The 13,182-nt window shown below is 37.1% G+C and overlaps 1 protein-coding gene across 1 annotated transcript in view; it reads right to left on the reverse strand.

Moving 5' to 3' along the window:
- MAN1A2 (mannosidase alpha class 1A member 2) overlaps positions 1 to 13,182 on the reverse strand; it is a 162,204-nt gene that overhangs the window by 26,168 nt on the left and 122,854 nt on the right. The window contains exon 11 of the mRNA XM_001927622.7: positions 3,482 to 3,654. Coding sequence (XP_001927657.4) covers positions 3,482 to 3,654 — 173 coding nt within the window. The remainder of the gene's footprint in view (positions 1 to 3,481; positions 3,655 to 13,182) is intronic.

A 13,182-nucleotide genomic window follows, 5' to 3' on the forward strand; every position in this document is an offset into this window, starting at 1 on the left:
ATCTTACTGATTCTGACAAATCAAGAGAGAAGTCGGTTTGAATTAAAATTTTTAAGTGCAATTTTATCACTTTCAAGGATAAATAACAATCTGAAACACACTAAAAGTGCATTACTTAGGAGCTCTCCATAGCAATAGCAATGAGATAATATTTACTGCAAACATACTATATGCCAGACTTTGTACGATCATAATCCTGAGTTAAACATTACAGGTGGTACCAAATGGCAGTGCCCACCTACACACCTACTACAATAATGATGACAATATTGAGAGCTAACCATCATTAAGTATTTACCATGTGCTGAAAGCTCTTCTAAGAGTTTTACATGTACTAGCATTTAAATTTCCAACAAATTTGCAAGGGCTCTCTTGTTAGCTCTACTTTTCGGATGGGAAAACAGAGGCAAAGAGTAATCTGCTCCCCGTCATGACTAACTCCTATGCTCTGCTGCCCAAACAGGAGCTCATGTTTTTAATTTATATCTCTTTTTGCATCTTTGAACATGTCTGAATAAAATACAGTAAATCAAATGGAATCTATAAACTCTTTTTAATTCACTAGGCAAACATCCTGCTTATCCAGAAGTAAACAATTCATAAAGAGCTGAAAGCATATGTGGAAATTTTCTTTTTCTACTCCACCTAACTAGAGATATTATGAAGGAAGTATGGTTATTTAACTCGTCATTACTATTATGGCCTGTTGTTCCTAGCCTTGCTACTTTTCTTACTCTCCTGGTTTTCCTTCTTTCTAAAGAAAAGCTAATTAACACTAAAGGTATTTACTTAATCAAACTGTTCACTTTTATACAGTTCCATTTTGACTGTAGATGGCTTTTAAAAATCTCCTTACCAAAGGGTTTGGTACTTTCTCTATCCAAATATCTTAAACATATTTTGAATGTGTTTTTTAATAACATATTCTTCACAATGACTGCATGTCTTCAGCACCCAGAACTATCACAGCAGTTTAAGGACACAGTGAAAGAGCGGGGAGGTATGGCTAATCTTTAAGCTTCAGAAGACATGAGATACCACTATTCTGCCTCAGCTTGTCCTGTCTTTTCTTTCCTTAAACCCAAGAGTGGAGCCAATGGTGGGCAAGAAAAGCAAATTCTGTTTAAGATGTGAGTCCTTTTTTTTTTTTTTTGGTCTCTGCATCATGCCCCCTTCTCATCAAGTTGTACTTTTGAAACTTGAATTTAAAGTATAATTACTTCAGTTCTTGTTCTTTATAATTTGTGTGTGTCCATCATATAGGATATAGAAGTGAAATGCTGACTCTGTAATTAAAAATGGACAGATATGGGTTAAAGTTTGGGCTTGTCAAACCTCTTTTTAATAAATAAGAAGAAGGCCATAGTTTAAGAAGGTGCACAATGGAGGTCCTGCTGTGGCACAGTGGGATTGGTGGTGCCTCTGCAGTGCTGGGATCAGGTTCGATCCCTGGCTTGCACAGAAGGTTAAGGGAAAGATACAGCATTGCTGCAGCAGTAGCATAGGTAGCAACTATGGCTCAGATCTGATCCCTGGCCCGAGAGCTCTATATGCTGCAGGGTAGCCAAAAAAAAAAAAAAAAAAAAAAAAAGAGAGAGAGAGAGAGAACAAAATCAACCAGAGGGGTTGCTGGACTGGCCAGTTTGGAGTCTGTGTGCTGAGCCTTGGGAATATTTATTTAAAAACAAACAAACAAACCTTAGGAAAAAGAATAAATTATCCTGTAGTGTTTCTCAATGAGATGTGTTTCTGCCCCTACTCCTACCTCCCAACCCACATGATTCAGATACACCTCCCGTATCCCTCTAAATAAGCAGCATTAAATATCAGGGGACATTCCAGTGGATTACTTTACTTATTTCCCCATATGAAACACTGCTTGATTCACATAAGCATTAGTAAGCCCCTGCTATCCAACCAAAGTGTGTGTGTTTCCTGTTCCCAAACCACTGCACCACATTTCATCTCTCAACTTCAGTGAGGCTCTCCTGAATAGTTTCACTAGCAGTTCCGCTCCCAATTTTAGACCAAGGTAGTAAGAGAAAAACAGCATCAATAAATTCTGCATCTATTCCTGTTCTATATTTGCATCCACCTTGCTTCCATTAATATTCTCTTACGGTTAAACTCCATGCAAATGTCCTCGCCTTTTATTATATTATTCCCAGATTATTGCAGTGGCCTCCCAAACCCACCAATTTGCAGATTACAATCAGATCCTTTTGTTCTATTACTCCCCACCAAAAAGCCTTCAGTAGTTCCTTCCCCTCTGAAAAACCTTTATTAGCCTTACAATGGCTTCTTAAAGTTAGGGAGCTTTGGTGGGTAGGAAATAGTGAAGAACTAGAACTTCTGATAGGCAAAGGACTTTCTATCTCCACCTAGTACATAAGAAACACTTGCGTAGTAAGTGAGAAAAGTGTGAGCGTGTGTGTGTGTGTGTGTGTGTGTGTGTGTGTGTGTGCGTGCGTGTGTGTGGTGTGTATGTTATTCCTGAAACACTGAGTAATGTATTCATGCCTTGATCTGGCATATAAGGCCTGCTACCTAGTGGTTCCAAATTTCTCTCCTCTGGTTACTCCTGTGAAACCTTCTTTTTATATAAATTGGTCCACATCTTGCCCTAAAATACACCCTGCACATTCCAGTCTGAGCAATTTACAAACACTACTTATTCACCTAGAATGTCCTCATTCTATCTAGACTGCAAGTTTTAGTTAAACAATTTGAATACGAATATCCATCATAGGTAGTACTATTTATCATAATTAGCATATTTCAGAGAATACAATACCCCCTCTCTCCCAAGGGTCAGCTATGCTACCGTGAAAACTCAAATGATTTTCTTCCTCCCAGGAACTGATTACCATGAGGTTCTCTGAAAGGCTGGCATTTTTAGGAGCAAACCATTTGTTTCCTTTACTTACTAACCATTACAAACGCCTCATTTCAAGTATATAGACACACACAAAGAGATTAGAAGATACTTGGGTATTTTTTTGTCTTTCAATCTAAAAAAATTTTAACAATTCACTAGTCCTTCTTCTGGTGAACCACTAAGGAATTACTCTGAATACAAGCTGAAAGGAATGGGGGGTAATCTACCCAGGCTGTGCATCTGGGCAGTTTTACAATGACTTTATTTTTATCCCAGAGGTTAAGCATTAATAGGCAAGTATAGAAATTTTATAATCTCATTTAAATGACTCCATTAAATGACTCCTTATAGTTATTCAGTAAAAATAATGAGTGAATACTAGTAGGAAAATAGAAAACAGTTCTAAAGAGAACTAAACTGGATTCTTCTAACTAGTAGGGTTACATCTACTGCTTAAGAAACTTAAACTGAGTTTTTTCCATCAAATAAATGAAAGTAACCCTACAGTTAATAAATATGTGGTGACATGGATGAGGACACATGGCACTCCAGGAGGCTTAATTTAACACTCTTGCACACAAAACGAAATAGTGGCTTATTTACCAGTGCTGCTTCCCAGCCCCACTCCCTATATCTTGGATCGTGAGTGAATCGCCATAGGTACCAATAGGTTTCAATTACTTCTGGACGGAGGATGTAATACTTTTCAGCTTGCCGGACTGCCACAGCCTCTACTGCACCATCAAACTTGAATGATTCAGGACCTAGCTTTAATGCTGTAACATGACAAAAGAAATAAAAGAGCAGAGTAAACCATTTCTGTTTGTTTGCCATTGCTTTTTCCTCCCTGAAAGAATGCAGTATAAAGTTATTCTTGTGATCTGTTTCTATTGTTGCTGTTTTGCAAAATCAGTGACTTTAAAAGATCCACACTGGATTTTCTTATAAATATTCCATTATTCTGACACAAAATACTTCTCATAAATGATGTACAACAACACACTGCTATATCTAACTACAAGTCTAGTCATTCTTTGGAAACAAATGCAAAATTATACATAAGCACATTATATATTCTGCTTTGGTCCAAAGTAAAATGAGACAGATACTATGCAGACTCATTTTTTAAAAAGTCAAAACAATTTAAAGGTGCTTTTAAAATAACATACAAATAAGAAAACATTTTAGAACTCACATTTTGAATTAGATTTAGTTGCAGATTAAATTCTATTAAGGCATACAACAGTGTGTAAGAAACAATACATTTTAAAACTTAAACCACTTTTAAAAATCATCTCTCTCCTTGTATAGCCTTTGTATATACAGCTAGGAAAAGGTTCAAATTGTCAATCACTAAGAATTTCATCCATAAATTGCCCATTTATTAGTGTGAATAAACACCTTAAACTAAAAAAAGTTGTGACAACTAATAAATAAGTAAACATAGCTAATACTTAGATATTTCAACACTACATCATATTCCTTAAATGATGTGACTTCCATTCTGGCCGGAATATAATACTACATGAAAGGCTTTCTAAGAACCTCTTTCTAAGCACACCAAACACACTAAATATAGGCGATATAAAAGTCTCTTACTGGGATTTGGAGTCACACACAATTACCACTCTTAGCTGCAATCTTTCTTTTTACTAGACTGTACCAGAGACAAATAATTTTAGAGTCTCTTGTCTCCTTTAAGAAATACTGGATACTTATATTTTCTCAGAAAACGTTATGCAGGAACTATACCATGAATAAAATCATACCATAGTTCTTGGAATGACACTTGTTGCAGTGGCCAATTTCACCATTACAAGGATGACTCTATCAACTCCAAATAATAACTCAAAGAAGCTAAAATTAAAGCCTTTCTTACGAATCCCTAACCCCAAGAAAAAGCATAAAACCACTGACATTATAGTGATGATACCCGGTTCTAGTAGAAGCAAAGCATGTGATCCAGAAAAGTTAACAACCACAGTTTGTTTATTAAGTCTTGGAGAACTAAAGCAAAATTTAATCAGGGTTTTTTAACCTGAGGGTCATGAACTCTGTGGTAGGCTCTGGAAAAGGGAGATAATGTTGTATCCAAGAAGCCTCTGAAATCGCACGCAAAATTCATGTGCGCTCATATAGCTCTGACAACCTCCTGCATGGGATCTGAGGTTAGAACTAACCAACAAATTGTCAATATTTTGTAAGAAAACTTCTATCCAGCTTACTGGCAAAGTCTGGCATGTGATCCAATATTATCTGGTATTTAATACATGTTTTTAAAAATTTTTTTTCATTACAGTTGATTTACAATGTCCTGTAAATTTCTTCTGTACAGCAAAGTATCCCATTCATATATACATATATGTACATATATGTATATATATATATTCTTTTTCTAACATTATCCTCCATCATGTTCCATCATAAGTCACTAGGTATAATTTCCTGTGCTATACAGCAGGATCTCATTGCTTGTCAACTCCAAATATAATGGTTTGCATCTACTAACCCCAAACTCCCGCTCCATCCCACTCCCTCCTTCTACTCCTTGGCAACTAGTCTGTCCTCCAAGTCCATAATTTGTTTCTGTTCTGTAGACAGGTTCATTTGTGTCATATATTATATCCCAGATATAAATGATATCATTCGGTATCTTTCTTTCTGACTTACTTCACTTAGTATGAGAGTCTGTAGTTGCATCCATGTTGCTGTGAATGGCATTATTTTGTTCTTTTTTAATGGCAGAGTGGTATTTCATCATGTATATGTACCACTTATTCTTAATCCATTCATCTGTCGATGGACCATTTAAGTTGCTTCCATGTCTTGGCTATTGTGACTAGTGCTGCAATGAACACAAGGGTGCATGTATCTCTTTCAATGAAAGTTTTGTCCGGATATGCACCCAGGAGTGGGATTGCTGGATCACATGGTAGTTCTATATTTTGTTTTCTATGGTACTGCCATACTGTTTTCCAAAGTGGTTGCATCAATTGACATTCCCATCAACAGTGTAGGAGGGTTCCCTTTCTCCACACTCACTCCAGCATTTGCAGACTTACTAATGACGGCCATTCTGAATAGTGTGAACTGGAATTTCATTGTAGTTTGGATTTGCATTTCTCTAATAATTAGTGATGTTTAGTACTTTTTCATGTGCCTATTGGCCATCTGTATGTCTTTTTTGGAGAAATGTCTATTCAGGTCTTTGGCCCATTTTTCAATTGGATATTTTTTTTTTTTCTGTTGAGTTGTATGAGTTGTTTGTCTATTTTGGAGATTCAGCCCTTGTCGGTTGCATACTTTGAAACTATTTTCTCCCATTCAGTAGGTGGTCTTCTTATTTATGGCTTCCTTTGCTGTGCAAAAGCCTGTAAGTTTGATTAGGTCCCACTGGTTTATTTTTGTTTTTATTTCTATTGCTTTGCGTGACGTACATAAGAAAACATTTGTATAGCTGATGTCAGAGAATGTTTTGCCTATATTCTGTTCTATGAGTTTCATGGTGTCTTGTCCTATGTTTAAGTCTTTATGCCATTTTGAGTTTATTTTTGTGCATGGTGTGAGGGTGTGGTCTAGTTTCATTGATTAACTCGCAGCTGTTCAGTTTTCCCAGCACCACTTGCTGAAGAAACTCTTTTTCCCATTTTACATTCTTGCCTCCTTTGTCAAAGATTTATTGACCATAGGTGTCCGGGTTTATTTTTCGGTTCTCTATTCTGTTCTATTGGTCTGTATGTCTGTTTTGATACCAGTACCACACTGTCTTGATGACTGCATCTTTGTAAATTGTATGAAGTCTGGGAGAGTTATGTCTTCTGCTTGGTTTGTGTTCCTCCGGATTGCTTTGGCAATTCTGGATCTTTTATGGTTCCATGTAAATTTTTGGATTGTTTGTTCTAGTTCTGTGAAAAATGTCATGGGTAATTTGATAGGGATTGCATTGAATCTGTAGATGGCTTTGAGGAGCATGGCCATTTTAATGATATTAATTCTTCCAATTCAGGAGCATGGGATATCTTTCCATTTCTTTGAATCCTCTTGAATTTCCTTTTCCTTGATTAACATTTTATAGTTCTCAGCATATAAGTCTCTCACCTCCTTGGTCAGGTTTATTCCTAGGTATTTAATTTTTGGGGTTTGATTTTAAAAGTTATTGTATTTTTATATTCCTTTTCTAATATTTCATTGTTAGTATACAGAAATGCAACCAATATCTGAATGTTAATCTTGTACGGGCTACTTTGCTGAATTCATTGATCAGTTTAAGTAGTTCTTGTGTGGAGTCCTTAGGGTTTTCTGTATGTAGTGTCATGTCATCTGCATAGAGTGACAATTTTACCTCTTCTCTTCCAATTTGGATACTTTTATTTCTTTTGTTTGTCTGATTGCTGTGTTTAGGACTTTCAGTACAATGTTGAATAAAAGTGGCGAGAGTGGGCATTCTTGTCTTGTTCCAGATTTGAGCAAGAAGGCTTTCAGCTTTTCTCTGTTGAGCATTATATTGGCTGTGGGTTTGTCATAAATGGCTTTTATTATGTTAAGGTATGTTCCCTCTATACCCACTTTGGTAAGAGTTTTTATCATGAACAGATGTTGGATTTTGTCAAATGCTTTTTCTGCATCTATTGAGATGATCATGTGATTTTTGACTTTTCTTTTGTTAATGTGGTGTATAACGTCGATTGATTTGTGTATCTCGAACCATCCTTGTGAACTTGGAATGAATCTCACTTGAAGTGGTGTATGATCTTTTTTATAAGTTGTTGGGCATGGTTGGCTAAAGTTTTGTTAAGAATTTTTGGGTCTATATTCATCAAAGATATTGGCCTATGATTTTATTTTTTGGTGCTACCTTTGTCTCACTTTGGTATCAGGGTAAGGTGGCTTTATAGAATGTCTTTGAGAGTGTTCCTTCTTCAGTCTTTTGGAATAGTTTAAGAAGGGTGGCTAGAAGTTCTTCTCTGTATGTTTGGTAGACTTTGCCTGTGAAGCCATCTGGTCTTGGACTTTTCATTTTTAGGGACTGTTTTTAATACATATTCAGTTTCATCTCTAGTGATCAGTCTGTTCAGTTGATCTATTTCTTCTTGATTCAGTTTTGGCAGGCTATAGGTCTCTAGAAAGTTGTCCATTTCTTCTAGGTTGTCAAATTTGCTGGCATATGCTTGTTCACAGTACTCTCTCTTTTTTTAATTTCTGCAGTATCTGTTGAGATTTCTCCTTTTTCATTTCTTATACTGTTTGAGTTCTTGCTCTCCTCTTCTTGGTGAGTCTGGCCAGAGGGTTGTCAATTTTGTTTACCCTTTCAAAGAACCAGCTCTTGGTTTTATTGATTTTTTTTCTATTGTTTTTTGAATCTCTATTTTATTTATTTTTTTAGGGCCGTACCCATGGCATATGGAGGTTCCCAGGCTAGGGTCCAACTGGAGCTGTAGCCGCCGGCCTATGCCACAGCCACAGCAACACGGGATCCAAGTGGTGTCTGCAACCTACACCACAGCTCACGGCAACGCTGGATCCATAACCCACTGAGCAAGGCTAGGAATCAAACCCACGACCTCATGGATGCTAGTCAGGTTCGCCAACCACTGTGCCATGACAGGAACTCCATTCAATCTCTATTTTATTGATTTCCTCTCTGATCTTTATGATTTCCTACCTTCTGCTGACTTTAGGTTTTGTTCTTCTTTTTCTAATTCATTTAGGTGGTATGTTAAGTTGTTGATTTGAGATTTTTCCTCTTTTTTGAGGAAGGTCTGTACTGCCATGAACTTCACTCTAAGCACTGTTTTTGTGGCACCCAGAGATTTTGAATGGTTGTGTTTTCATTATTTGTCTCGAGGTATTTTTTAATTTCCCTTTTGATTTCCTTGTTGGCCCGCTGGTTTTTTAGTAGCATGTTGTTTAGTCTCCATGTAGTCAGTTTTTTCTCATTTCTTTTCCTGCTGTTGATTTCTAGTTTCATGCCATTGTGCTCAGAAGTGATAACTGAAATAATTTCTATACTCTTAAATTTGTTGAGGTTAGTTTTGTGCCCCAGTATGTGGTCAATCCTTGAGAATGTTCCATGTGCACTTTAAAAGAATATATATTCCGATTTCTTTTGGCTGTAACGTCCTTAAAATGTTAATTAAGTCTAACTTTTCTATTGTGTCATTTAGGATCTCTGTTACCTTTTCGTTTTCTGTCTAGAGGATCCGTCTATGGATGGGAATTCTATTGTATTCCCATCAATTTCTCCTTTCATGTCTGTTAATATTTGTTGTATGTATTTGGGTGCTCTTATATTAGGGACATATATATTGTTGAGTGTAATATCCTCTTCTTGAATTGATCCTTGTGTCATTAAATAGTGTCCTTCTTTGTCTTTCTTTATGGCCTTTGTTTTAAAGTCTATTTTGTCTGATAGGAGTATTGTAACTCCTGCTTTCCTATCTTTTCCATTCACATAAAATTCCTTTTTCCATCCAGTCATTTTCAACTTACATGTGTTCTCTACCCTCAGGTGAGTCTCTTGTAGGCAGCATACTGAATTTTTTTTTTTTAATCCATTCTGCCACTCTATGTCTTTTGATTGAAACTTTCAGTCCATTGACATTACAGGTAATTATTGATAAATATGTACTGCCATTTTAAACACTGTTTTCCAGTTGATTCTATGTTTCTCCCTTGTTCCTTTCTCTTCTCTTGGTTGGATTATTTCCTTTCATTTTATGCTTATGTCCTCTTCTTTTTAGTTTTTGTGAATATATTGTTTGGTATTGATTTGTGGTTGCCCTGTTTTTCAAGTATGTTAACCACTTCCCATATCTACTTGCTTTAGCCTGAGAGCCATATAGGCTCAAACACACACACACACACACCACACACACACACACACATATGAAAAAAAAGTCTACATTTTCTTACTTTCCTTCCCCACATTTTATGATTTTGTTGTCCTTTTTTTTTAACATCTTCATGTTTCTCCTTTTGCTGTTTATACCCTGTGTTTATTGCTGCTTCTGCAGTATGCTTTTTTTTTTTTTTTTCATTTTAGATCTGTATACTGGCTTATTTAAGTGATTACTTTCCAACTACAATTTCCTCCATCCTATTTCTTCTTGCTTCTTTTTCATTTAGAGAAGCCCTTTCAGTATTTCTTTTAGAATGGGTTTAGTATTGCTGTACTCTTTCAGTTTTTGTTTGTTGGAGAAATTCTCCTTCTATTTTAAATTATATTCTTGCTGGGTAGAGTATTCTAGACTGCAAGTTTTTCCCTTTTAGAAATCTGAATATATTTTGCCACTCTCTTCTGGCCTGTTCTGTTTCTGCAGAGAAATCAGCTGGAAACCTTATGGGGGCTCCCTTATAATTAACTCTTCGTTTTTCTCTTGTTGCCTGGAGATTCCTCTAACTTTTGCCATTTTTATTATAATATGTCTTGGTGTAAGTCTATTTGGTTCAACTTGTTTGGGTTAAACTCAGTGCTTCCTGTATCTTGATATCTGTTTCTTTAAACCTGGAAAGTTTTCAGGCATGATTTCTTCAAATATATTTTCAATCCCTTTTCTTTTTCTTCTGTTTCTGGAATCCCTATTATGCATATATCAGCCTGCTTTATATTTTCCCATAAATCTCTTATGTTACTTTCATGTTTTTCATTTGGTTTTGTCTGCTGTCCCATTTTGTTTTTTTGTTTTTTTGATTTCCATTATTCTATCTTGAGTCACTTATTTGTTCCTCTGAATTATTCGTTCTGTTCTTCAGTGCCTTTAACTTAGCTTGCATCTCTGCAAATGAATTTTCTAACTTTCCTTGGCTCCTTCTGGTATTTTCTAGTTCCTTTTTAAAGTAATCTGCACTACTGTTCATATTCACTCTTAATTCCTTCACATTTGCTCTTAATTCAGTATTTTCACTATCTCCTTTTTGAACTTGGTATCTGTTAGATTTCAGACGTCTGTTTCACTGTTTGCTTCTTCAGGGGAGTTCGCCTGTTCTTTTAACTGAGAATGTTTCCTGAGCCTCTTCATTTTGCTTATATTTTTCTTATTCTGTGAGCTTAGGGACACCAACTACTGTAGCTTTGGAGGGCTATTTATATGCGAGAGCACCCCTGGGTATTTTGTGAGGGCATATTTATTTTTGGCATGAGAGCTGCTTTTGATCTGGATGCTTGCTGTCTCTTTCCTCAGTGTGTGCAGGCTGTTATCTCCTTGATAGGGTGTTAAACGTGCTCTCAGGGAGATGGGCGTGGCTAGTAGCTAGTGCCTGGTTGCTGGACCTTTGACAGTGGCAAGGACCCATGGGAAGGTGGCACAGGCTGCTCCTAGTTGCAGGGTCCTGAGAAGTGGCAGTGACCCTCAGGCATGTATAGGCAGCACCCGGAGCATTTGACAGTGGCAGCGGAAGTGAGAGCCACAACAGATGGTACTTGGTTGCAGTACCCTCCTCTGAGAGGGTATCTGCTTGCTTTAGCCTGAGAGTCATATAGGCTCAAACACATATATAAAAAATGGACCTTTAGTGGTGGCAGGCCATGCCCACCTCTGGAGTCTGAGATAACTGTGGTGGTTTGCCCCTGCTGCCTGTAGACCATGCAAGAGGCACCCCATCACACTTAACCCATGGTATGAGGGGTCCGTCACAAGAGGGACCTCACTGCCCATAGCACCACCCTCTAAGAGTCTGTGTGTGTGCAGAGAAAGATATTCCTATGGCAGTGGGCTGCTCCTCCTCTTGCCCTCCTCACCAGTGGAGCCATCTCCTGCAGGACCAGTCCTCCTCCTGGGTTCCCTCATCTGGGGTGCTCCATTCCCCAGCCCTTGGCACACTGCTCCCTAGTCCCTCAGGCTGTCTCCATACAGTCTTCGCTAGTCCTCTTCCTGGAAGTGACCTCTGGAGCCTGAGTCTCAGTGCCCAACCCCCTTCTAAGCATCTCAGGCTATGGTGTCCCAAGAGGTGGTACCGATGGTCTGTGTGGCTCTCTCTGCTTTGCCCTTCTCAGTCCAGCTGCTGCACTTTTTTCTGAGGCTTTGAGGTCCCTCTGTCTCAGCTGATCACCTTGTCGGGTGGCTTCCCAGGGTGTGGGTTCTTTTCCTCTTTCACAGCTCCCTCTCAGGAGTGCTAGCCTCGTCCTGATTCCTTTCTCTCTTTTTTTTTTCCTTTTTGTTCTTCCCAGTTATATGGAGGGTTTCCTGCCCTTTTTGGAGATTTATGGTCTTCTGACAGCATTCAGTAGATGTTCTGTGTAAGTCATTCTACATGTAGATGGGTTTTTTGGTTGTGTTTGTAGGCAAAGGTGAGCACCACACTTATTCCTCCATCACCTTGATCCTGCCTCCAATAAATGTTTTAAAAATGATAAAAGTCAAAGACTATAAGCACTGAGATGATGGTAATCCAATGAATAGTGAGATAAGTCATTTTGTCTTGATTTCTTCTTTTTCTTTTTTTAAAGACTATGAGTTTTAAGTGATCATATGGGGTTCTGAAACATTAATCTTACTTTAAATTAGATAGTAACTATAGTAACTTTTCTGATTATAATAATATTATTACCTGGATTGAAGTAGAAATTGGCTGCATGGAACTAATATTTTAAACTTCTCCCTAAAAATTTTATTTCACTTATTGGTTACTTATAACTTCACAAATAAAACATACCAGAAAGATAACATATTATTCTGTGAGGAGCTGATGAGTAAAAACATACAAGCCTAATATACACATATTATGGACAAATCATTGGTTTCATGTTTCTGAGGGCATTATTTCTTAGGTGCTCTTTTGTTTAAAAAGTGTAAAAAAATAATTTCATAACATTCTACCTTGTACTCAATTTCTAACCCTGATTTTAAATTTCCCTTTTACATTTGATATGTCATGTCTAAAAGGAAAATAACTAATTCAGCAAGTAAAAATTGACTCAAAACCATAAATAATTTAGTGCCTCAGTAAAAAGTACTCTATTGGATGTAAAAATCATATAATGTAGGTAAAGGAAAGACACATGCACAAATAAAAAAAAAACATCAAATGCGCTAAAAGTCAGTTGTAAGACAATAAAAGATAATTTTAAACAAGGCACAGATTAGTTTGTAAAGTCATACAAAATAGATATGAGAAATAAAGTTCATACGAGTCCTCCAAGATAGGTAGAATCTGCAGAGCTGGAAAAATCAGTACACTTATGTTAACAAAAGATAAAAAGGATGTGGAATATTCTGGGTCAGGCAATCTAACTATAGTTTGAATGGGCTAGTAATAAGGAAAGAGCTTAAACTCCCATATCCTTTGCTCTTATTAACTTCAAGGAA

The sequence above is a fragment of the Sus scrofa genome, chromosome 4 (assembly GCF_000003025.6).
Source record: "Sus scrofa isolate TJ Tabasco breed Duroc chromosome 4, Sscrofa11.1, whole genome shotgun sequence".
In the NCBI taxonomy this organism is placed as follows: domain Eukaryota; kingdom Metazoa; phylum Chordata; class Mammalia; order Artiodactyla; family Suidae; genus Sus; species Sus scrofa.